Source organism: Sander lucioperca, chromosome 8 (assembly GCF_008315115.2).
Source record: "Sander lucioperca isolate FBNREF2018 chromosome 8, SLUC_FBN_1.2, whole genome shotgun sequence".
NCBI classification, from domain to species: domain Eukaryota; kingdom Metazoa; phylum Chordata; class Actinopteri; order Perciformes; family Percidae; genus Sander; species Sander lucioperca.
The window spans coordinates 20,084,678-20,111,476 of record NC_050180.1 but is presented as its reverse complement, the minus strand read 5'-3'; the positions used below and the strand labels follow the sequence as shown (position 1 = coordinate 20,111,476).

General features: G+C 39.6%; 1 protein-coding gene across 6 annotated transcripts; it reads right to left on the bottom strand.

Moving 5' to 3' along the window:
• Positions 1–285: 285 nt before the first annotated feature.
• mid1 (midline 1) lies at positions 286–26,799 on the bottom strand. 6 transcript variants are annotated; one of them, XM_031296412.2, is made up of 11 exons: positions 26,648–26,799; positions 11,739–12,460; positions 9,505–9,567; positions 5,903–5,998; positions 5,288–5,395; positions 4,046–4,194; positions 3,827–3,954; positions 3,053–3,196; positions 2,276–2,437; positions 1,978–2,185; positions 286–1,358 (listed from the first exon to the last, which is right to left on the bottom strand). In XM_031296412.2, the coding sequence occupies exons 2-11, from the start codon at positions 12,402–12,404 to the stop codon at positions 1,010–1,012; spliced, it is 2,073 nt and encodes a 690-aa protein (XP_031152272.1). In that variant the 5' UTR covers positions 12,405–12,460; positions 26,648–26,799; the 3' UTR covers positions 286–1,009. The 6 variants fall into 6 exon arrangements, with proteins under 6 accessions (XP_031152272.1, XP_031152303.1, XP_031152293.1 ...); XM_031296443.2 differs by lacking the exon at positions 26,648–26,799 and adding an exon at positions 22,730–22,839; XM_031296433.2 differs by lacking the exon at positions 26,648–26,799 and adding an exon at positions 20,082–20,330.

Genomic DNA, 26,799 nt, shown 5'->3' with positions numbered 1-26,799 from the left:
CACGTTACTCCAGAACAAAAAGAGATGTCAGAGCAAATCTTGTCAACAGTTGTATTTGGCTCAGTGTGGGTTAGAGTGTAAAGCAAGACTGCCACTTTTCTCTATGATGGTGTTGGCCTTGTTTTCTTTTCACTGTTGTGTTGTGAACGCTCGTTCAAGCTATAGTAAGAGATCAAGTATAAATGAGCTTAAACAACAAGTGTACAGCGTATTAAATTATCATCCTACTGAGACACATTTTTAGCATGCCGTATGTCTTAAAAAAAGGACAAATCACACAGGTAATCAAATGAAGTCACTTTTATTAAATCTTGTCAGAGAGAAACTTAAATGTGAAAACTGTGATGAATGATCTCATAATGCTGAACTGCACTCGTGCATTTACAGATGGCTGAATTGACTGATTTCACGTGTGAAACGTGTTCATTTTTGTTATGTGATTTATTTATGTGCTTTTTCCTAACAAAACAATGACAAGGAAACATTTTCATTACATGGCTTCGGAATACATTGTATAGTGACTTATACTTCTCAAAGTGCTATGACTTAAAAAAAAAACTTTCAAAAACATTGCATTTAAAATAAACAATAATACAACCTTCCATAAACATCAGAGTCAAGAGAGTCCGCTCGTCACCCTGTCATACACCTTCACACATGAATGGGAAAACATGTAATATGACTTAGACATAAAAAGAAAATCTGGCGCCTATTTGAAAATTAATTTCAAACTGTAAGCAAACCCTTAGAACCATTCAGCAATGTAATGTACATAACCGTATATGCAAAGCAAAGAAATACATCTACAGAAGCTTGTAAATCATTTCTTAAATAATTCTAATGAATTTCAACATAGGCTTGATTAGGAATGTACACCTGGGCTATTATTTGCATCTCGTTCGGTTACTGTTTTTATTTTGTCAACAGTATGTGGACATCACAGTCAATGTGGTGCAGGCAGTCTGGTCTCTTTTTGGGTACACAAAGAAATCCAGCAGGACAGGTTTTGTCAGTTGTTGTAGTCTGTCCCCTCTAAGTGATCTGGGATGGGCAGTCCAGTGAGGACTGTTAAACACCTGTTCCAGACGTTGAACACGGGGCAGACTGGCTGAGCAAAGGCAACATCAAATGTATGCAAGTGCTGAGAGCCGACAGCGTCGTAGAAAGACAGAGATCCAGAGTCATAGTCCAACAGCACTCCGAGACGACGCAGGTGGGGGGAAGGCTCGATGGGCATCTCCTTACTGTTGTGACGCACCACCCACGAGTTGTTGCATCGAGACAGTACCCAGGACGCAGAGTTTTTGCCAACCCACTCTTGTTTTGGTGCTGACTTGTATGCAATACCCACTGCAAACCTGCATGCCCAAATGGAGAAAAACAAACTGTGAGATTTCATAAATACAAGTACATTTCTAGCATTCTAAAGCTGAAATATTAAATAAATGAACAACTTTTTGAGCTGAAGTTAAGGGATCACCTAAGTTACTACAATTCATTCTGTGGGGAACATGAATGTGTGCACCAGATTTCATGGAAATACATCCAATAGTTGTCAAGATAGTTTACCCAAAACAACAAAATGTCAAACTCATGATAGCACTATAGCAAAATTCAGGGGGATTACCAAAGTTACTAGGATTCATCCTCTGGGGACCATGAATATTAAGTTAAAAAAGGCATGCACATCCAGAAAAAAAATTCTTTCTTGTACCAAACAGGAGACTTGATGGGAAATGCTGCTTACTGTTAGATCTGAATGATCAAATAGTTGCACGGCAACAGAAAATAAATAAAAAAAAAACATTAAGGAACCAAAGAATAGTTCGCAGATTTTGCTTTTTGCCATTTACAAAATTTCACGGCAATCCTTCCAATTCTCCAATAACCCCTTGACATATTTCAGTCTGGACCAAAGTGGTGGACCGAACCATGGATACACACTGCCATCCCAAGAGGGAAAAGGTAAATGTTTACCATGTGCTTCCTCCTATCAAAGCTTCCCAGTAATGGCGGCCGCTGTCGATGTAGACATTTCCTGTGACACCGTAGCTGCTGTGGCTGGAGAAGCGGTCCTGACTGTGGCTCTTCTTGGATGACGTCTCGTCCCTCTCCACAGTCAGGTTGTCATGGGACAACCTCAGCTTCCGGTGAGCTGACTTTGGGTCCAACTTGAATGGTTGACCTTAAAAAAAGGGCATGTTAAATGCTGGTTTCTATAAGATGCAATACAATTCTAATTGGAAATGAATTATAGAATAAATTCTTGACAAACTGTTGGTCTTGAGTTTCCCTGGTTCACTGCTGCGGTTTCCAGCCTGGTTTATGGCCTTCAGTATGAAAATGTACTTGGTGCCACACTGAAGCCCGTGCACAGTGTAGTGATTTTGCTTTATGTTTGGTACAATCATCCAGCTGTCAGCAGAGTTGCACAAACCTGCAGCCCAGACAGACAAGAGAGTCACTGACAAAGTACAAACCAATTGATCATAAAAAAGCATGTTCAATTAGCCCCTCGTTCATTGTTGGAAATTAAGAAGTGGGACAATAAATAATTATATGCAGCATTTCAATCTACAGCTGCAATTTTTGACTCTTCGAATATAGTCAAATTACCATTCATCCGAGTGTGCTTGAGCACGGAGGCAGATGAGAATAAATTGCTTGATCGTGCGTGTTGTGACCTTGTTAGAGCAATCAATTTAATCAGTCAGCTGCTCATTTCAACCCCGAGATAATATCGAGCTCATGATGTTTATCTAGATGTAAATCCAGTCTGACTGAGCTGTTATTTTTTCCCCACATCCCTTGCTAGACACTGCAAAAATTGCAGTGTATATAGGTAACATCTCATTACCGATAAGAGCCAGGACAGAGCTCTCCACTCCTGCTAATACAATACAAGACAATATTATGTTTGGATAGTGTAACATATCCCCCAAAGAATTTAAAGTCCTTGAGTAAAACCGCTTTCAAATCCCTCCATCATTGTCATTTTTCCCACCACAAACATTACACTGCACTCCCACCAGAGACCTGCATATAGACTTACTGACAACATTAGATTGGCTGGTAAAGATGGCATACTGAAGTTCATATGATACAACAGAGAATTCGTCATCTGATGTCCAGTGAACTGTGATCGTATCGTATGAAGCTGTACATAATTCCTCACGGATTACTGGTGGATTTGGTGCTGCAATCAGAAAACAAAAGACAAATGTTTTTCTGAGACGTTAATGAAAGCTGAGTGGATTCTAATATGCACACAACATAAAAAAAAAAAATATGTTGCAGAGACCAGTGGTGGTAAATAGCACCATCCATTTGTGTCTTTTTATTCTGACATGTGTAATTAAGCTTGGTTGCAGTTCCCCCATCTATTATAGCTACAGACCCCATGCAGAGTTAAATTCACCTTGCACAATAGGCGCTGAGCATAAACAATCAAACCTGTATTCAGCCGAAAATAAAGCTTAACTGTAGCCATACACTTGTGAGCTTTTTTGTTTTCTGTCGCTAAGAGGCACATCGTTGAAATACAAAGTCTCTGCTTCTGTCCATGCCAAAACCTTTAAATTGTATGAATCTATAATTGAAGAATAAGGTGAGGATAGTTTAAAATGCCCTGTTTGGATAAAAGGAACGTAAATTATCTAGTTTGAAGAACTATTAGAGTGCGAGTGAAAAACTGCCCAAAAGCTGTAGAGTAACTTAATTCATCTGGCAGTATACACTGAGCAAGTACTAGGTTATATTAATTAACAGATAGGCTTCGTGCCGAAACATAAATAATATTTTGCTTAAATTGCAATACCCTGCTCACCTGTGAGGTAATCCAAGCTTTCAAGCATTTTCTTCTCCCTTGTGAAGTCCAACGCAAAAGTATCAAAGGTATCATTCAGGTTCATTTCTGGTAACAGAATTTGAGAGGAAGCTGTTGCCATAGAAACTCTGTAATAAAGAAGTATATTATTAGATGACGACGGTTTTATACACCATATCTGTTGTTTGTTGATAGTGTTGGCTTTTGTTGTTCCCTCACCTCTCACAGGTGCTTTTAGCCGTTTGGAGGAAGCGAGTGTGGTCCGTCTCCTTGAGAGTTTGGTTGGCCTGAGTGATGAGGGAGGAGGACCTCTCGATGCACTGCTTGCAGCTGGCTATCTGCTGGGCTAGTTTCCTCAGCCGCACAGACTGGGCAGAACAAAAGGACATGTTGATAGATGAAAAGCTTGGTAAATAACCAACCAATGTACTACTTACTGTATGAGGCACCAACCTGCCAGATGCTAGATTTGATTTTACCTCGCCAATTAGAAAAATCCTAACTGGGGAAAATCAGATTTACACCTTTGACAATTAGATTTTTCAGTTGTGTAATATCCACAACACTGTGCGCTTCAACCCGTTTTAAAAGCTGTCCTGGCACAAGAGGTGTATTTATGAAACATCCCTCATAACACTGCCATAGTAACCAGACCCTCCTGTCCCGCATCTGTGCCTTATTGGCTTAGTGGTTGAAAGCAACCTCAGAACCTGACACGAGGCACGGGGTGAGGAAGGAAAGAGTCCTCCTCCAGAGAGGGCCATCACAGGAAGCAGGGCTGATCTTACTTTGACACTGAGCAGGGCACAGCATGCCACTGCCTCTCTAATGGCATCTAACATGGGAAAAGGAAGGGAAACGATTCAAGAGGCACAGAATACGCACATTTATTGTATGGATTCTGTGCCAGAAGTTCTCCTGATACTGAAGACAAAACACATCAATAAACTCTGTAGTATGGTGAGTATTTCAGTGCAAGTAGCTTTAACGAGTGTACAAAATCACACAAAAAAATTCATCCAAACAGATCTGAGGACATGTTGTCACCAGCCCCCTGTCTGAGCTTTAAGGTCAGAAAAAGAGGATGAGCGATTTTAAATCAGCTGAGATGTCAGAAAGCTTTCTCTGAACCATCAATGCATTGTAGGCCTATGTTTGAACCTACTGAACCCAGGCCTACAGAACTAGTAAAAGTGTGTTTTATTGTGTTTTTATTTGTAAGAAGAAAAATGTCTTATTGATGTTTTCAAAGGTGACATAGTCTCATCTCAAAGAGTCACATTGTGAAGAGTTTTTTCATCCAACAACAGTGAATTTGTTACTGCTGTATTCTGATAAAGAACAACATGCTCAGGTGTTGTATGCTACCTTATCAGCTGTGTTGGAAAGCAAGGTTATCAACACGCACAAGGTGATAAACAAAACAAAGGTTATCAAGACACAAAAGGTGATAAACAGTACCTTGCCCTCCTTTATCTTGGTAGCTATGATTTGTCTCCGCTGCTGTATGATATTAATCAGCTGGTCACACTCCTCCAGCAGCTTGTTTTCTTGTCGCGATGCATTTACCTAGACAGGACAGATGCAGAGATAAGAGACAGTGTTTTTGTAAATCATTTGCTTTGACAAAATGTTTTGCTGCACAACTGCAGGGCCACTTGATTAAATCCTCTTTCAAATACATTATTAACCTTGTGCACAGTGTGTCTTCTTTATCCCAAACAAATGCATGATCACAGCCATTGCAATGGACATGTACACAATATTTGATTGCTTTATTTGATATGCTTTTTGAGGAAACACATAATATCTACTTTATGTGTTTATTTCCAAGTCCTTGCATACATATTTGGCCTAAACATTGGCTCTGAAAATACTCAATTTGCAGCAAACTGTACGCATATTGCAGAAATTATTGATCTATAGACTAATGAGACCTTAATCTTGTTGACGTGTTGAAAAGCCCCTCTCAGATACAGTAATTCATCACTGTGTTAATCATTAAATGAATTACCCATGCTGTGCCACAGTAGCAAGGAGCCCACACCTGAAAGGGAAAAGATAAACAAACCTCACCTCCACATGTTGGCAGGTTTGGATGAGTTTGCCCATCAGACTTTCCAACTCACTGGTCCTCTTGATTAGGCTGCTGAGGTTGGAATCCAAAGCTTGCTGCAAAACAAAATTGAAAATGAGTATTTCATTACACACTGCCACCTTCATCAAACTGTAAACAGCGGAATAAATCTTGGAGGAGAGTTAGGTGAATGGGAACATAAGGACTGTGTGGCTGGAGTGTAATGGGCACAGGAGAGGACACACAAGGCTGCCACTGGATATGACTGGCCACATTTGGGTTTCGATCAGTGTAGAGCCCGCAGTCCTCCCTGTGTGCCAGAGATCCCATCATACTGCCTGCTGAGGCTACGGAGCTAAGCCGAGCATCTGCCAGTGATTTGGACAACTAAACCCCGGCTGTGTTAATCACTGACTCAGATCAAAGGCTTATGTTTCAAGTTTAATCTCTTACTGTAACTGGGTAGCATAATGACTGTGTGCTGTGGTAGTACAAACAATCTTCTAATTGTAAAGTATTATTGTAAGATGAATGATTGATTAATTACACTGCGCTATAAATGATTTCAATGGCAACAAAAGTGTAGTCCCACCAAAAACAGAGGTGTGGGAAAATGCTGCAAATCAAACATTTATTGACAGGTGTTTTAATTACACACACTAACACTGGTCAAAGGCAAAATCTAAATTATTAGTCTTGTAGGATGCTGTAAGAAGCCCAGATTTTCAACTGAATCAGATAAAAACAAAAGAATGCTTGTTTTAACCTATTATTAAAGTTGATATTAATGATGTCTGAGAGATTTGCATAGTAAATGGTATAAAATACAAGATGGGTTCAATATTCAATTTATCTCCATATGTTGAAGCACAAACATAAAACTTTTCCCCTCAAAAAGAGCCAATAGAAGAGAACAATCTGTTAAGAGAGGCCTGTAGTGGGTAGACCTTCAGCTTAGACGTCTCACATTATGATTTCATAAGGTGGGAGCCTCACTGTGTACTAAAATAGCAGAGGCTTTATTTTACCGCTCTCACAAATATGATTTATTTATATGAAAGAGAAGGTGATGAAAGCCTTTTCAGATGCTGATGTTGATGGTACAGGTGAGGTAAGTTCAAACTTTTAAAATGGACACATGAAACATAACATATTAACCAAACCGATGTTGAATATAGCCAAACGTATATGGTTTAAACTCTCCCCCGACAATTTTGTTGGTTGAATATGAAAAGTATCACATGTAGCCAAACAGAGAAAGGGAGAGCAAATGGAAAAGGCGGAAAAGCCTGAGAGACATTTTAGTGTACTGTATTTCTCGATGCGCCTAAAATACAACTTATCCTGCAACATTAATACTCTCTGTGTGTTTAGACAGCTCTTTCTAATGGAGGTCTCTTTCCGAGAGTCATTTCAAGCTGATGAGAGGAAAGAATAGCAGCTTCCTTTTGCATGTGAATGCTTCTGGTCCCACACCTTTGCTTTGGCCAGTCTCTCTTCCTTCCTTTCACAGTCCTGAGAGAACACTGACAGGACTTTGGAGTTTTATCCTGTGTCAACATTAGAAGTTGTATCCAGATTCTGGCACTTTATCCTGTGAACACCACAAGCCCAGTTACACATGCGTGGTTTTAACTTTGTTTGAGGGCTGTGTAAGCTTTCATTGAATCATAAACACATATCATCGTGAGGTATTCTAATGTACAAATATAGACTATTATTTAGTATCTGTGAACTCAACAATCTATATGCACTTCATTACAGGCCCAATTAGTATTTTTTATGAACAGTATATTATGGGTACAGTATATTCATAGTTTGACCTGCTGCGTTTTCTCTTCTGATTATAATTTCAAATATGGGTCTGTTTTACAAATATTACTAATCAAAAATCCTTAATAACTTAGATTTTAGTGTATATTCTCTATTGTTAGGCTATGTAGGACATGTTCACATGTCACAGTAGAAAAGAAAACCCACATGTAATAAAATTAACGATAGCTGAATTCCATTTAGCTGCTTTAGTTTCAGGCTCCTGGTATTGTGTCAGACTGACATGCCTTACCGAGATACTTTTTACAACAGAGACATAGTTAATGTTATTAGTAACATCTGTGCTTTACCTACAGTATAACAAGTCAAAATGTCTGGCCTGTTATTAAAAGACTTGTCAGTTATGTACTATATATAACTCATACTGTATGTTTTTCAATACCTCTTTATAAAGTGGAATACACAACGCTATGAAACTTATTATTTTATGATATTATAATTATATAATTATATTTATTATATACATTTTTTTTATTTTACATAATCTGCCTTTCAGCAGAAAACAAACTGGCAACGTGGGTTTTTGTTCCTGAACATGGCCAAAAGGTTTCTATCTTTACCCCATTGCATGTTGGGATTATACTCCAACCACTCCTCTGACCCTAAATAGGAATAAATTGGCATAAACCATGTATGATGGATAGATAATAACAGATATAATACTAGACCAGGATCATGTCACATAATGACCAAAACCAGACTGAAGGAATTACTGCATTATACATGCCTGCTTGCACACACACATGTACACACACACTCACGCTAATGTCACAACATCCCCTTCTGTGGGAATTTCTGAGAAATGTGAGGCACTGTGGCTGTAAACATGTGTTTGGGAAAACCGGCAACTATGAACAAGCTCAGCTGCACACCTCCTGGGTCCACGAGAAAAGAACAATTTCTCTCTGAGATGGGAATAGCTGTTTTTCTTCTGTCACTTGAGGCTTCTAACAATGCAGCTAAGTGCACGTTATATGAGTCAACAGGATACATTGACAAATAAATGCATGAAGTGGTAGCATATATCGCATCATAAAATTGCATCAATCAGCTGAGGATATTATAAAGGAGAAAAAACAGATCATAGCTAGTAAGTCTTTAAGAAGATAAAGGATAAATCTGACACCCTATTGTCTTTAACCACTTGAAGAATCTGCATATTAAAAGATTAAGAACAATACAACTACACTGAAGAATAAAACACAAAGCAGTATACTACATTTGTCACATTAAAGGTGCACTATGAGTTCCTGCATGGTCACTAACGTTGACGTTCCAAGTAAATTTCAAACAAAACAGAGCAAGCTCGCCCCACCCCCCATGTTTCCGTAACTGTCATGACTAACTGACTAACTGTCACTAACCCCCACCCCCTCCCTCAACCATCTTGTCGGTGATTGGCTGGAGTGGTTTGTTGTATTTTGGTGCACAGTGTCTCTAGTGTTTGTTTGTTTGTTTGACGTTTATGACCATTGTGTTGTCTCCCGAGACCGGGCTTTTTCACAGTGTATTCAGGGGGCAGGCAGCTAGCGGATCAAGGAGAGATGCCTACGATTTGAGAAAAAAATGAAATAGCGCTGAAACCATGCAGGAACTCATAGTGCATCTTTAATAACCAACATGGCTACACTACCATGCCTCGTTACTATGTGTCTGACCAGCAATTCTGTTGGTTTTCAAAGGATAGAGCCTTTGAAAAGCAACATACATGTCTAGGTTTTATCAAATCTGTCCCTGAATGTGGAATTAAAGAAATGATGCTGATCACCTGGTCTGCCTCCTGGTGTGAATGACCACGCCCCACCACATAGAGAAAGCGGCCAGGGGATTTCTGCACAATGACAGCATGATCAAACAAAGGAGACAGGTTAAGGCTGGTCCTCTGACCTATCTTGCCAAACATGTTGCAAAAGATAGCTTGCATCCCAGTTCCACTGTGACCAAGCATTGTGAAAGACAGGAACGGGCACACAAAAGGGTTTTGAGTGTTACTTGTGAAACAGTAAACCACCCCTTTTGTGAGTAATGCATGGACACTGTGAGTGTTTGTGAAAACAAAGCAGCAGACCCTCATTTTTATTTCATGCAGTGGATGCCATGCAGTTCTCAGGATACACTTTCGGATGAACTTTTACAGAACTGAAAAGCTCAATACTACAATTGAGCTAAAGACATAGTCCTGAACTAAAATAGTAAATATTTTTGATTATTTCAGAGAGTTTGCTTAAATTCAGTTACATATAGTAGCTCAAAGCTAACTTGTTATTTCCATGTCAAAGGTTCACAATAAAGCACTCTGCTGCACGATTGCCTTGTTGTGGACTATAAAATGATTCCCTGAGGTTGCTGGAGACATGATAGAGACCAACATTGTGTGTTGACAAAGCACTGACCCGTTAAGCCAAATTCTCAATCTTATGATAGAAGCAGATTGATGTCTATAATGAAAGAGCAACCTTTATTCTATGCCACCTATTATGCTCCAGCTAACAGCATCTTCTCATGCCTAATTGATATCGGCCCATCTGCTGAAAGTGAGCACCGCCACTTAACCTAAAAACTGTGAAAGCAGTCTCTCGCATTGGGTGTTATTACATTTGAGACTTGTCAAGAGAGAAACCACTCCAACTCACTTCATTTATACTATTTGTCTAAGGTTTATGATACTTCTGGTCTTAAAGTAAAAGGCTGGCAATAATACATTTTTTTATTGTAAACAAATCCCAAAACCAAGCCCCAAGCCCATGTTAAATATGTTTATCTTTAATAACAAGTCATGAATATATAGTTTAATTTAAAAAAAAAAAAAAAAAAAGAAGTCAAGATTCCTCCCTTAAACAAGTGGGTACTGTCATTTTTAGCAAATGTTACTCAAACAGAAGAAAATAGCATCTTTGGCAGGGACTATTTTCAGCCGTGGATCTGTTACAGTAGCGAGTATTCACTGCAGGAGGATGGTTTGACTGTGGGATTGACTCAAAATAAACTATATTGTCCATGTAATGCAATCTATGCAATGGTGTGGCTCATTTATGTGTTTTTGAACAACAATGGAGGTCTATGGCACAGCTGAATAAGCTATATCAAGCAAAGACTTGTTAGAAGGATCAAGTAATGGTTGTTTTTTTTCTTCATGGTATTTGTTGACAATGAGAAAAATATAGAATATTACCACACATTATTGTAAAATTGAGTTGAGTAAGGAAGTCATTTTGTAGCGTTAGTTATTTCATATTGTTTATCATAGGAAGTTTACAGTATACTGTCAGTGAAGTGCCACTGTAAATTTCCTTAAAGATAATGCTTGCTTCACATTTGATTTACAATAATATGCATTTCACTTGCCATAACATTATGCAGTATTAACTTATTTGTACTTCAAATTACATCGCACTTATCAAGTCAAGTTGCAGATTATCTGCATTATCTGCATAATTTGCTCTTCACAGAGGGGTCTGATTTATTACATTTTTAACAAAATAGTAGAGGTAGGGGTTCGAAAGCATTTTATCAAATCCAAATCCAGCATCAAATTCACTTGGACCAGGAACCGGATCCAAAATGGAACCAGCACTTGAAAACCAACCCTAAAAAATAATGGTTCAGCTAAGGCACAGTGAAAAGCAACTACTGACCAATGTTACAGTGCATGAGACTGGTTTCCAATACACATTACTGTATTAAAATGTATTTTAAAATGTTAAGAAGTTAGTTAAGGACAAAAACATTATCATCAACTTTTTATAATTTCCTGATGAACTGGTTTATAGTTTATAGTGCCTGCCCACGTTTCTACATCACTAAACTCAAACCTCTCAAAAGCTCACTTTGAAAGTTTGAGTTATTAATAGCTTGTGTACCTGTCATACTGTGACACTGTATGAGATGTTAAGGGGTTTAAAAAAATATATATACAGAAATTAGCTTTGAATTCTGTGGGAAAGTTTTCTGTAGTGCATTATAAATCTCCAAGCATTCCTCTAACTACAGATCATTTCATACCTTGAGTTTGTCAAATCGGTCACCGAGGGCTGCCACGTGGTGGTCCCGGTGTCGGCCAACCAGCTTACACAATGCACAGATCAACTGTTCATCTGTCACACAGTACATGTTGACCTTCTCATCCTCATGCTCCAGACACATAAGCCCTCGCAGATGGGAGTCCATCAAGGGCTCGATCAGACGGTGGCCCGTGAACGGCTTCTTGTTGGGGTGGGTGGCCTTAAGACATTCATCACAGTATGACACCTCACAGGTGACGCAGGTCTTCACAGCGTCCTGTGGAGGGTCCTGCTCACAAAACTGACACTGCACCCGGTCCCCGGGGGATGTCATGGCTATGCTGTCGAGGACGGCTCTCTCGCGCCGAGTCTCGTTAGGAGAATTAGGTCCGCTTAGAGAAGCCTTCTGGTAGCGGTCAATGATGTTCTGTAATGTAACGTTGCGTTTGAGTCCCTCTAGGCCCCTCTGGTTGAGGGTGATGACATAGCGACAGGTTGGACACTGAAATGCACTGATGGACTGAATTGGCTCGCTGGGCGTGCAGTGTGAGACCAGGATACGATGGGCACAGTTGAAACAAAGGCTGTGAGCACAGGGCAAGAGCAGCGGGTCCTCAAAAAGCTCCAGACAGATTGGGCAGGTCAGTTCCGACTCCAGCGTTTCCATCTTCAGGCAAAACAAAGTGAGGTCGTCAGCGAAATCCAGGGAAGCTGATCAGCTATCTGTAAGGATGACAGAGAAATTAATTAGACATTGGTGATAGCTATGAAAAGAGTTAAACTGTGGGAGGTTGTAAACACTCCTTCAATAGAAGGTAATGAGTTGCCTTTAATCTGCAACTATTATCATGATCACTTATTTTTCAAGCAAAAATCCCAAACACTTCTTTGTTTCAGCTTGTAAACTGTAAGGATTTTCAGCTTTACTTTATCTAATGTAATAGTCAATTGAATATATTTGGATTTTGGACTGCTGGTCGGACCAAACAAGGTATTCAAAGGCATCACCTTTGGCTTTAGGAAATTCTAACTATTGTTACTTTTTTCTAAGATTCTATAGACCAAATGATTCATCAAGGAAAAAAATTGAAAGATTAATGAAAATAATCCTTGTCCAGGTTTGGATGTGACATTTACTTGAAAACATTTTTAAATAAAAAAGATCATGCATATTTTGTTTTATTATCATAAGTACTTATGATAATAAAACCAAAATTACCCAGCCCTGTCTTGAGTTTCATTTAATTTCCCCTGCAAACTGAATATGAAAACATGAAAATAAATATTACACTATGTAAATATTTGTAAGAGATATCTGATTATGGAAAAGAAGCAAATTGAGAAGGTAAATCCAGCAAGTAAGAAAATACTCAAACAAAAGATACTGTCTGATTATTATACATATTTCAGACTTCTGTATGGTCTGAACTAACAACTTCAAGAATGCAGCTCATTTTAATTTGGCAGAGGAATAGTCTAGCCTATCCCCATGTGTTCCTCTCTACACTGTAGTCGGTAGGCAAGCAGGCCAGTGAGGACTGACAGCTCAGCCAAGCAGAAGTGTATTGGCCTTCTTGCTGATGGCTGAGGCTCCACGCTATCATACAGACACTAAGCCTTTGTTCAGGGCCAGTCAGACACCCCAGCTGCGAGTGGACACACTGTGCTCACAGCGTCTCTCTATGTGAACTCTCTACCTCCACTCATTATGTGTGAAGAAGGCAAAAGCTCATTATCAGGACAGTCGGGCACAAGTAGCCTTTTGAAGTTGTGAGGATACAGCAATTACCTCTGAGCTACAGACCTGGGTTTGTTCTTTCCATTCTATTCAAATCTTCACAGACAGGCAGCTATCCCACTGCACTGTACAAGAGGTGATTGTTGCACTTGTCTTCTCTGACTGTGATGCATCTGTGGGCCTTTGTTTCTTTGCTATTTTGTTCTTTAAAGACAAAGCGGCGAATGCAAATTTTACAGAGGATTAAACACAACCTCTTCACTATGCAAACCCCTTTATGCTAAACATCAAGCTTTCTGGCACAGATTTCGTTTGAAAGTTGGTATTTTATCATTAACATGTTCTTTTTAAATTTCAGATAGTTTGCAGTGAATGATTATTAATTAATTCATGTATCTATAATTAGCCTTAAACCAAACAAATTGCTACAGAGTAACCAAACTGTGGCACATGAAACTACACAATTGCATGCCTTACTTTTTAGCCATTTGTTTAACATGGTGTTACTTTAACACACGAGACAACATCACAGCAAAGCTATCAGCTACAATATAGCGGCTACTCAACTAGCACAGGTCTCGTCAAACAGGTTAAGCTGTTGCTTCAACCATGCTGTCCTCAATACAAAAATGAATAAAGAGCTTTGTATGACAAACACAATGCAAAGATGCTAATCCTCTGATGTCACCGTCTGTGGTATAAAATACCCAGAAAGCTTGTAAAACAACACTGTGGCAAAGAGCCACTGCAAACTGGATTACAGCCCCCAAGTACATTAGGCACTCCTGAAAGCTCTCTCCATTCATACACAGTTTACTATACCCACCGATGGATTCCGCCCCACTTTGCAATGCCGAGACATTTCTGCTGAAGGAAAACTTCTGACCTAAATCATGAAAACATATTAACGTCAACAAATGCACCAGCTATAAACCCCAGCATGCTGTAGATATTGGCATCCAGTTGGCACAAGTCTTCACAGCCCCAGTAATCCTGCAGCAGAGCTGTCATTAGGAAGAGATTGAGCAAGAGGTAGAAAGCACAACAGGAAAAGTTGCCCGACAATTCCAGGAAAGCCAGCTCCACCTACAGCTGGAGCGCTAGCCAGTACTGAAAGTAGAGAGAGAGAGAGAGAGAGAGCAGACAACAGTGAGAGAGAGAGAGAGAGAGAGAGAGAGAGAGAGAGAGAGAGAGAGAGAGAGAGAGAGAGAGAGAGAAAGAGGGAGAGGCAAAATCAGGAAAGCAGAGCCCTAGCCCATGCCTCTCACAGGCAGGTTAGTGTCCTCTCAGCTCTGCCCATTCAGAAATTCAAAGCGTCAGGATCAGTTTCAGGTTTCCTTGTGACCACCCCTTTAGCTTCTAGCAGCACAATACTGTTGATTAGAACTTTTCTTGGCTATGCCACCAGGGATTCAAAGAGAAACACTGAAGACACAAACTGCTGAGAGCCAGCCTGAGAGGCTGCAGGACTCCTCTGTAACATGGGACAGAGGTCTGCGACTCCCTTAGTACTCAAAACACAAGGTGACGTGGAAAAAGCAAATTACATCACAGACTGTTATCTGTGTCTCCAGTCTGTGTTGTACTATGTAGTATGTGTAATATGCCTCAGGAGTGCCACAATTCAAAACAACATATCCAAAACAATGTCTATCTCTCAACCTGCTGACAGCAACAACTGAAAGTCGCTAAGCATACTTTCTCACAAATAGGACTGCAAATGAAGAAAGACACCACGAAACATCATCTGCTACGTACACCTCTATCCCAGTTGGCCCTCATGTGGGCCAACTGGGATAGAGGTGTACCATCTGCTTACCATGTGCCACTATTTCCAGACACACTGCGCTGCATTTCAATTATCCTGTCATTCAAAGAGAGTCCCCAGAGTGGCTATCTTCTCTGACAGACAGATACACACTGTAAATATTAAAGAGATGCTAAAGTTTCGACAAAGCGGTGGGTGTGAGCTGCATTGCTGGGGATATGCACATGGGAATGTGACAAGCATTCCCAAGGTTTCTCTTTATACGGTCTCCAACTGGGATGGATTTTAGTACCATGAGTTCAGCAAAAGGACTTGAAACTGAGCGCACACATTTGAGGGGAATCCGAAATAAAGGAGTTTGTTTTAAAAAAAACCCTGCCTCTCTTCTGATTGCTCCCGTTTCAACATTCAAACACAATTTACTCACACGATCAGTGTATAAAGAAGACTGCTTTCAGAATACCTTAATATAGATAGACAGGGCATTGATATGCTTTTGCAATATGACTTTTATTGCACTCAGAGGCATGAATCAGGTTACCTCAGAACTGCAATGCACCCTTTAAGACAGAAGAATCACAAAAGCTATATTATGGTATATAATACTCAGAATATCATATGAAATCTATTTCTCAAAAAAAGCAATCACAAAACACATACCAATATTACAACCAAGTTTGCTATAGTTTGATGAATAATGCATGGAATGTGTAAATGTCCTCCTTTTGGGAACCAAACTACTACATATGCTCCTAACTGTGTGGCTCTTTGATGAACTTGAGCACCAACTTAACATTTGGAGTTTTATTTGATTAGGAAGTAATGGCTCATTTAGAGATGAAACAATTACATTGTCTCAGATAGGAAGACAATTTCCTGCTCAAGCACTTTCTAATCCTTTTGGTTATGGTGTTTTATCACCTTTAATGATGGCTCTGAGCCATGTATTCAGCAGCTGAGAGAGTGATTGCTCTTTGTCTTCTTTCCTGGGGCAGACACCTAACATATTTATCTGTAATCCTGTCTTCACAGCATGGCTGTGACCAATGTGCAGCCTGTTGCTGCTCCCTAAAGCAGCCAGCTCAGCAGCAGCCCACTCAGGCCTAATGTAATTTACAGCTGTGGCAGCACAAGCCAGCTGATTGGACTGACAAATCTACCTGATCTGCAGCTGCACACATTACCGAGATTAGCTGCATGAAGCCTTGCCCTGACCAACATCCATTATTGCTGATTATTAAAGGCGGATTGTGAAGGGCAAGTTAATTACAAAAACATTTAGGCTACTGTATTTATAACTCATCTGGCTAACAGGAATGATAAGTATGACTGTCATGTGTGCACTCATGGCAAACTGATGTTAGAAGACATAAAATTGTTATGAAAGTGAAAGATGGCTCAAATCAACTTTCCATTAAGAGGCTCCAGCTTGAGTGAGCAGGATGTTTTATAATGAAGCTCCAAATGAGGAAATGCATGGCACTAAAAATCTATAATGCACAATGTTTGTAGTTAATGAGTTCCATACAGACTGAGAACTTGATATAGAGGTCTAAAGGTCAGCTGAACAAGTTCTTTTTTTCCTCTTGCTTTTGTTTCTCTGTGCGCTTACTGTCAGTCCGTGCTGTACAGGTCATACTGGTTAGCATCACAAACTGCACCAAACTCTCATTTCCTCTCCGAGACTTGGCAGGTGGGATCGGCGGGAAAACACCGTATCCTTTCCACAACCACAGGAACTTTACAGAATGTGACTTTCCAAGCATGCCTGTGTCTTACTAAGTCTTACTAAGCCCAAAACTATCGTTCGGAGGTAGTTCGTTAACATCAAAACGCACAAACCAGTTCACAGCATATTTATCTGTCTTACCCTCTCTTAATACATCCATGGTCTTACCCAGTGTGTGGATAAGCGATTTGTAACGTCACACAACAAGAATGACGTTTTATTGCCAGACATTCAAAGAGCGACATCGTGTGGCTGATTTATAATTTACAGCAAACACGTATATCTGTCCCTACTCAGAGATTTCTTACATTAAACAATTATACAAAATGCCAAAATTACATGATGACATTTTTGCAGTTATATTTAAAAAATAACTATAATTTTTAAAAAATTGCTATATCTAATTGTACTCATTTTATATGTATGCTAAGTCTACAAGAAAACTAATTACAACAACAATAATAATAATAATAATAATAATAACAACAAAAAATTGCCCTCTCGTGAATCTTATCTTAACTTAGACTTAAAACCAATGCAACTGTTCTTTATAAATACCTCCATATGTGTTGCCATGGTGACAGCTTGATATCTATTTGTCACACTAATGATCAAAGGCAGCACACTCTGGGAAGATGTCTAACATTCCTCCTCACTGGAACAAGATAAGTTACTAATTTATAAGGAAAACCATAGACCCAACAGCAATGCCCCAGTTTTACTCTTCATTAGCTTCATGTAAAATGACTCCTATGTAGGCCTTTCACAAACTGTGTTCAGATGTATTGCCAGAGCATATATGGATGTAGCAGGGGAGAAAAGTCAGTATATTTTATCTTATCAGTGGAAAAAAATGTATTCTGTAGGTCATGAGGCTACCAGATTATGGATGAAAGGCTGGGTTTATCTCCCCCTGTGCTGCAGAAGATCTCTCTGTTTGAGTAAAGGTAATAAAAAATGTTTATGATGACTGGGAAAAGGAAAAGGAAACCCAGAAATAATATTCAAGGTACACTCAAGTGATTGCTCAACAAATTATATTATATCCTTTTAGATAGAGCCTGTACAGATGCATGTACAGTATTTGAAGACATTTTACAAAGTGTACACAGAATAGCTGTTTTGACAATGGAAAACTACTCCAGTTACTCCCACTCTCTTTGATGTTTTTGAATAACAAAATTCCCCTCAGCCTTCTCACTTAGTCATTTTATCCCTCAAGAATTATTCACAGTTCAAAACATTAAGGAATCTGTGAACACAAGGCCAAACAACCTCAGAAAACTCTGCCCGAAGGCTTGGAAAATTATGATGACTCTATGTTTTGGTATGCGCAGTAACATATAACACAGAGTGAGATAAGAATGACCCTCTGACTTACCCGCCACATGATTACATCCAAGCGAGGAAAGAGCCACCTTTAATATCAGTCAGTGTTGATATCTGGTCTCTGCCAAAGCTGATCCAGTGCAGTGGTCTGAACTTTGAATTGAGTGACTCGTCTCTCCTATTCTCTGTAAGTTTCTGACCTTAACTCTGTTCACCAAGCCCACTGAAAACAAGGAGGATTGAAACTTTGCACCCTCTTCTCTGCTCTTACTGTAGAGACTGTACCTATCCCATCTACACACAGTGGGCTGCAAATTGTTGCATTGGCCAATCACATGAAAGGGGCAGGACTTCTGCTGGTTTGGTCTATCACTGGAGGCTACCAGTGTGTATGAGTGTTGCCATAACTCTCAACAAAGCTTTTTTTGTCATCCCCAACTTAACATCATCCAAAAAGCTGAAGCTGCACACAAAACAAAACAACATTCAGTGAAAATAATAAAACATTCTCTCTTGATTTTTGCGTGATTGGTGTGATGACATTTGCAAGTAATAACAACCATGTTCAGGCAAAATCTGCTATCTGGAAATTTGTTTCATGAGATGAGATTCGATACAGCCAAATGAAATAAATGCATAAGTAAACACAGTAATCAATGATGATTATTCTCTACAGGAAGGATAGTGACGCTTTGTGTCTGAATCAATGTCCAGTGCACATGCTAACGTTGGATGAACACAGATATAATAACAGACAATCCACTGTTTTTCTCACACAACCGTATTCTGCTGGCAGTTGTCGTGCTCATTAGCACAGATGGTGATCAAGCAAACCACCTTTAGTTGGGAACCTACATTCAGCAACATTATTGCTAAAAGCGACCCCTTTTGTTTTTCCATGTGAATACATTTACTGAAATGAAAACACGCAGGAATGTATTGTGGTTTGCGACAGTTGACTTATAGTGTTGAAAGTTGTCTCAGATTGCTCGCATCTGTTCACCACTCTGGCTACGTGGAATATGTTTCCAACACCAACATGTGCTGGCTGACACGATGGGCATCCAAAATCACATTAAGTTTGATCCGTTTCTCAGCTCTGGATCTGAGCCCGCATTCAGTGTTTAAATTTGAGGTTTGAGGTATTTAGTTAGAGGCCATTACCTCAAACGACCTTGTCAGCGACATCAAGTCAGTGTGTTTGATATGGTATCTCTGTGTAAAGCAAATGTTTATGTTATGTGGTGAAACCACAGCATATAAGGCATGGATTTATTTGGATTAGTAGTAACCCAAAACCCCTGCCAGGACTCACTGTGTTTCAGGTTAGCCTGCAGGGTTCAACAAAGTATGAAAAGAAATGTGAGAGCAACAAAAACAACTTAGATTTGAAGGCATGTTAAGGCAGATAATGACTTGACGTAACATAAACCTATTACCATCTTAGTAATTGCATAAGACCTAATGCAAATGCAAAGCTTACGCCAGTATGTACATAATGTGCAATAAAGCCTAAAAATTCAGTTTAATTCAGTTGCAGAGGAAATTCATTGAAGAAGAAATAACAGACCATAGCCGAAACATTACCATTGATATTTTGTTTTCATTGCGATCTTCAATTTTCTTCAAAATAATTTGCTAAATTTCAAGCATATAGAAGGAAAAGTATGCAGAATACTGCAAAGCATATTTACTTTAGCACAGAAAAACTTTTTCAAAGCCAAAGAGACCTAAAGGGGACTTTGGAAGTCTCCCATTGGAAATACAGATGATCCCTTACCTCGCAGTCTGTTAGTCAGTCAACCAGACAGCTCATAGTCCGGGTGACAGATGATTACAGAAATTAAGCACAGGAAGATTTTTCTAAAAACATTGGCTTCCCTCAGAAGAGTCTCTTTAGCTCCTACTTTCTGTCTAGGCTCTGCTTCGTCTGCCTCACCGCTATCTCTGAAATTCTCCTCACACAACCTCTTCTTCTCTAATCCTCTCTAAAGGAAGCCAAAACTGCTCCGAATGGTTCAACCAGGCGCCGACTTCTCAGGCTTTTCCCCTCTTTGTATTATTTTGTTGGCTGGGATCATTAACTTAGTCCCATGAGAACATAAGGAGGTAAATAACCCCCCTCCTTCCTGTGGGAGGCTGTCAATCACAACTGATGATGAGGTGGTGAGGGGGGCTCATTTAGCAGCCAAGGAGGCACTCCTGATTGGTCACCGGGGAATAGAGGTGCCCTGCATGACAAATGGGAGCACTGAGATGGATAGGCCTTGGAGAGACTCTCAGCTGAGGTTACGTGCACATTTATAATAGACGTTTATGCAGCTCAGTCATTAACATGTTATTCAAAAAGAAAATTAAGCTATATGGAAATGAGTAATCAAAGCTGACACAGCAAATGTCTATTTTAAACAGCTGAATTCATGAAAATGTAATTTACAATGTACACAGCTAAATAGCTTAACGTTAGGGTTGACATGAAGAACTTTAAATGACTCTTTGGTACAGTCTGGACACTCAGTGGGGGGACTGGGGGGAAAGCATAAAGCTTCCGTTGCCATGGCGGTGTGGCAAGAGCAACGATGCATCTTGGCACTCGAGCCAAATACCACTCTAATCTTTTCATTGGCAAACTTTTCAGCTCTCTCTTCACAGCTTGTTTGTTTCTCAGTCAAGTCTACTGCTGTCTGTCACTCTCCAGTTCCTTCCAACATCTCATGCCAGTCCGAAGTCTGCTGCATTTTGTAAGGAAAAGAAATGTGTAAAGACACTGTAAGCGGTGAAACAATAACTGAGACGGGTCACTCTGCTTCCAGTGACCACGACTAAACTCTTAAGCGGACAAGTAAGGAGAGACAATAGACAAATTAAGCATGACTTCCACTTGTTCTGCACACATTACCCACACACTAATGGATTTGTAAACAGCATAACACACATCCATTTCCTATGTAAAACGCACACAGCAATGCTACATTATTCCCACTCCCCAGATGTATGCCAACACCAGTAATTTACAACAGCAAGAAAATCTACAAGACAGTGTTACTGCCACCACTCAAGGCTGCACTTTGCTATATATCCAAAAATTGCCTGTGAAATAATGACTTTGCCTCTTCACTCTCTCACACTAAGATTCATTTCAGTGCAATAAAATGCCATAAAACTCATGACATTTACATGGATTGTGGAGTCACACTGACATTTGAGGCCAGTGCTTTCTAAAGGTGAAAATGGTTTTCCCCACTCCCGGGTCAATCCAAAGTCACGCCTTCTTTTCTGAACTGCAATAAACATTAAGTGGAAAAAAAATGTCTGTTTCTGTTTTAACCATACCAAAAAAGAAAACTTGTCTGGGATGCGGTTTAAGCGACTGTTCCTACTTCACCCACTGGAAATGCAACCTGATCCTTGATCCAGGCTAACACACACAGTTTCTGTGGCTTTCAGCCTGGAAAATGGACCAAAAACATTTATTTTTGTGTATTTATGTGCCTCATTATCAATTTAACTTCCACTAATCAAAAGAAATATAATGTATTGTTCCAATCCAAATATGTGAGCTCTACTGAGTCATGATGTATCAACTTTGACAAAAGAGAAACTGACTGTTCCATCATAGCTTTTTGTTAAAAAAAAAAAGCTATGATAATTCAGTCAAGAGGTTGGGAAGCGGACAATAACAATTATATTTCTTGTTTATGTTTTTGTAAAATATGTTAAAGTTCTTGGTGTAATCCTAGTTAAAATTACTTCCAGAAAAAAATTTGAATTATACTGTACATATATATATATATATATATATATATATATATATATATATATATATATATATATATATATATATATATATATTCCCTTATCAATATGTAACAGCACTGTCAGAATAATTATTCAAAACAAATGAATATTCATCGCACTAAATAAGGCCATTTGCTGCCTAAAGCAGTGGCGGTTGGCACATCGAGCTGTATTAATTGGACAAAGACCTGAAAATGGCCAGAAAAGCCTTCCTGAAGGAGCAGATTAGAAGTTGGAAGAAAAAAAGGCAGTGAAATGTAATGTTAAATAAACTTTGATGGGTGAAAAAGAAACAGGATTTCTCTCAGGGAGGAGGCTAACATCATCATCATCATCATGTTAGAAGGTTGTGCTTCCCCTTGGTGCTCAGCCACAAGCAAGTGCAAACTCATTTTGTACTGAACAAAGAAATCCTGAAATCTGTATGTAATCTCAGGATGTCCAAATCTACCTTATACAGAAATGGAAACATAAGAAGACATCTTCATACTGGACAAGAGTCATATTTAATCAGCAGGAGGACACAGTGGATATGGTCAAAACCACTTCACCAGAATTGCTCAATAAAGAAAATCATCAACTTTTCCATTAAATTCAGCAGCTAAACAAAAGGCAGTTAGCCTGACTTACGTGCTATTGTCCAGTGGGATCCTCTAAAACACAGCGAGAAGATGCAACTCCCACTGACGGCTCAGCAATCAGTAGCACATGGATGAGAGACTAAACAAACATACAGTAGCATCCTGGCTAGTCTCTTTCCACACTCCCTCCCTTATTGCTAGAGATCCCCACCCTGCCCCAGCCCCAGCCGTTTGCTAACGCGAGCATAAAACATGCCCAGGAAGCGTCACTTCCACTGGGTCATTTCATGGATATTGTCTCCATTAATATCCGGGTCCATCAACCCCCCCTCCTCTGTGGGGTTGAGCTCTTGCCCTTGGCTCCCCACCCTTTCAGCAAAAAGACAAAGATGTAGCAAATGGAGAGACAAAGGGGGGGGGGGGGGGCATGAACCTTGGGGAGCACATTTTTGATGAGTTTCTGACTACACAACCAGGCCCTGAACAGATGGGATCAGTCTCCAGGGCCCTGCTGCATGGTTGCATTTAATACACAGCTCCGTACATCCTCACAATAAATGTTTTATTCTGCTGCTCACTAAATGGCACTCATCAGATCACAGACCACAAACAAGGCAACACAAACAGAATATCTTCATCATGTTGTGTTTTCTTAAGCCCTAACATATTACTGCAATTAAAGCACGTGCCTGATTGATTTAGCACATGCTTTGGCATCAAGATAGTCTTTTTGAACACAGATCTAAGCAGCAATGATTGTTTTCGTAGTATAGTCCAAAACAGCTACTCCTCATTTTGCCAGTAAACAATAAGATGAAAGCGTAGTCTGTCCTCACCATGGCAAAGGTTCAAGATTTTAATTGCTTTCATCCCCAAGGCATCCTGCCCATAACTGAGCAACACACAATCAATCCAAACATCAAGCAAATAAATGAGCATGTTACTGCCAAGCCAATTAACACTAACTGCAATTTATCTTTAACATTGAGGCGCAATTCAAGAGAAAAGTTCCCCCCTTTCAATTATTAAAGCTATGTATCACAGAGGCATGTTGAAGCTTATACAATATCTGCGGTGCACTTCACTTCAGTCAATGTCTACATGCATTTAGTGTGGGTTGTGATTAGCTGGCAGAACATATAGGACTGTTGTGAGCATTGACCTGGAATTGATTCTTTCCTCTGAGTATATATGCTGCTGTTTGATTGGTGCTGTGTTCATGGGTTTGCCAACAGCCGAATCAATTGTCAATGTAGTTATCCTGTGTAATGTGTAGCAAACAATTAAAAGCTCTGAACGTAACTGGTGTGGCTGAATTTAGTATAAAACATATTTTACCTTAACATTTATTAAATGTAGATTTACATTTTGATAGTTCAGGGATGAAAGAAAGCTACTTAAGTCTTCTTAAGGAGCAATGCCTTAAAGACACTTGATTAACATTCAAATTGATATACCATTATACTGTACATCTGAAATTGTAGTTATGGTTTGCTATCAGCTTACATGGAAAGATTAAAATAAAGTTACAGTATAAAAATTCTGACAAAACATGAAAAGAAAGAAATGAAGTCCAAAGGAAACATCATTTACAGAGAAAAACAGTTATACTTTGTGGCTGAAAGCAACACAATGAAATGCTGCACTGTTTGGCGTTTTCTCATTGAAATCAAACAGTGAAGGAATTTTTGGGAATGTAAGGTCATGTGTTATGTTTAGTCCACACCACAGCTCCGTTGCCTGAAAGTCTTGGCTTTTATTTTTTCCTGAAAAAATGAATCCTTCTGAAAAGGGTGCGGTGAACGCCTGCTACATTCTTTGCTGCTTCGAGAAGTCTGTAATTGCTTCCAGCTTCTGAGGGATCTACTGTAGAAAACAAGTGTCACATCTTTATCAAGAATCTCCCCTCGACAACACTGAACTTATCTTATCAGAGATGGTGCAAGTGAAGCACTCAATCACTCTTCCATCTGCTAACTCCACCTAAAACCCAACCCCCAAAGCCCAAATATACAGTCTTTTTTGTATTTATTTTTTACAAGTAGCACTAGCATTTAAAGGCACTACTAATCTTATCTAGGACGTATAAATCTTTACTTTAACTCCATGCTGTTCCTCTCCATCCTGCAGTCATAGAGTTACTACACTCCTATACCAAGAAATGCTGGAGGAGGTCTGAACATCTGCTGTGTTGTGCTGCGTTCATGTGTCCGAGGAGACTGTCAGAGCCAAAGGCAGAAGCCCAGCTGTTAGGATCTGGGTTGGCAGCATTCGGGCCAAGGAATGTGTTCGAAACACTCTGCTCAGCATAAGACACTTTTGACAGTGTTGTCACTGTTGCAGTTGGAGCAATCACCGAGTGTTTTTACAAACAAAACAAACTTTTTTTACAAAACAAACTTTTAACTTTTAACTTTTAGGCACATAGATTAAAAAAAGGCCTGTCTCTGCAGTGTTACAGATGTTCTTAAGGTTATAAGGCAGTCAAACTGATCAGTTTTCTGCTTTTGCTGTGAGCCTTGGCTCAGTGTGGCCCTACTAAAATATCCTCATGTCATCTACATGTCAACAAAGCATTCCTTCAAGACAAGTCTAGGACATATTCCTCAGTGTTGGCCTGTGACACACACATTCTCTGGAGTTTGAAATAGATTAAACATTTACTTTTCCTGCAGAGGTATTGTTGATAAAAGAATATTCTTCAGCCGCACAGTGTGGTGAGTCCACTCCACACACACATCAATATACAAGTACCCCATTTCTATCCACACTCATTGGCTCTGACAATGAGACTGAACCAGCATTGACTCTCTCCCTGTCACAACAAGCAGACCTAGAGAAGTCACAGCTGCTGGTGGAGCTGGCACCGCTGACCTGATGGAGACAGTTTTGTTTATCATTTGGCATGCAGATTGATGAAACAGAGCTTGAGTGAGTTTTGAAAAATAGTAATAATACATTAAAAATGAACTGTCTTCTCTGTCCAGTTTAGAATGTGAAAAAGGGTGGTTGAAGAAAAAAATAATTCAATTCCAAAGGCACAAAAGATTAATATCAAGAACGAATGCTTTACTTTGAGTCCCTTAAAACAGAGGGAAGGAGGGCGTTTCAGAGAAATAGCAGAACCAGATGCTTGCAAAAGGGAAAGTACTGAAAGCCAAAATGAATTCACCAGAGTTCCCTATCCACAGTTATTTGGCACAATTACGCATTCTGTTCTCTCTTAGAACAACATGGCATTGCTTTAGCTCTCACCAAAAGAAAAGTTAGGAGGAGAATAATGCCGCTCATTGACAATCATAAGCTTTCTTGTAAAAATACATAAAACGGAAAATCTTGGACAACAAAAGTGTAACAATAAATTGTTCCCTGTGGATAGGAAATGTTACTTTTTTGCCAGTTCAATAATTTGCTAGCAGTTGTTTTATAAGGAAGCTGATATGAGTATATTCAACTGTCAGCAGATGTGATGCATGTGCACACAAGACTGAACTTGTTGTTATCCGGCTCACCTCTAAAATATAATTTCTCACTGAGAAGCACATAAAGTGCAGTGCTTCGTCTTGTACCAACCTGGTTGTTTACTCATGTGCGTTCGTGCATGTGTGTCTCTAATATATTCCTGACTGTGCTGACTGCAGTTGTTGATTCACATGTAGGAGGAATCAGCATTTCAAGTATTATAGATGGCATGCAGTGATTGATGTGTAATGCTATAACATTATTTAAATCTATTTCAACACTTCAACTTTAGCAGAAACCTTATCGGTAAGTATTTAGGCCATCACAGTCACCTTTACTCTTTTTCTGACACAACACAAAAGTGATAGTATTCCCTCAAGTGTCCCACTGCTCAGTCTGAGACAGTTAGCGTTGCTACTCTGGGCAAAAGAAACAAATATATAACATAACCCTCATTAATCTCCCTTAACCCAATGCCGTTAACTGTTTCTTTATCAGATCTTACCTGCTTCCCCATGGCTGCGGTGGTATGTGTCTCTCCTTGTGAATAAATACTAGGCTAATACACAGTATGACTTTTAGGCAGCTGGTACTTCCCCTGAGGTAAAACAGACAGGAGACAGGAGGTTGAAGGTGTTCTGTCTGCACATACACTCC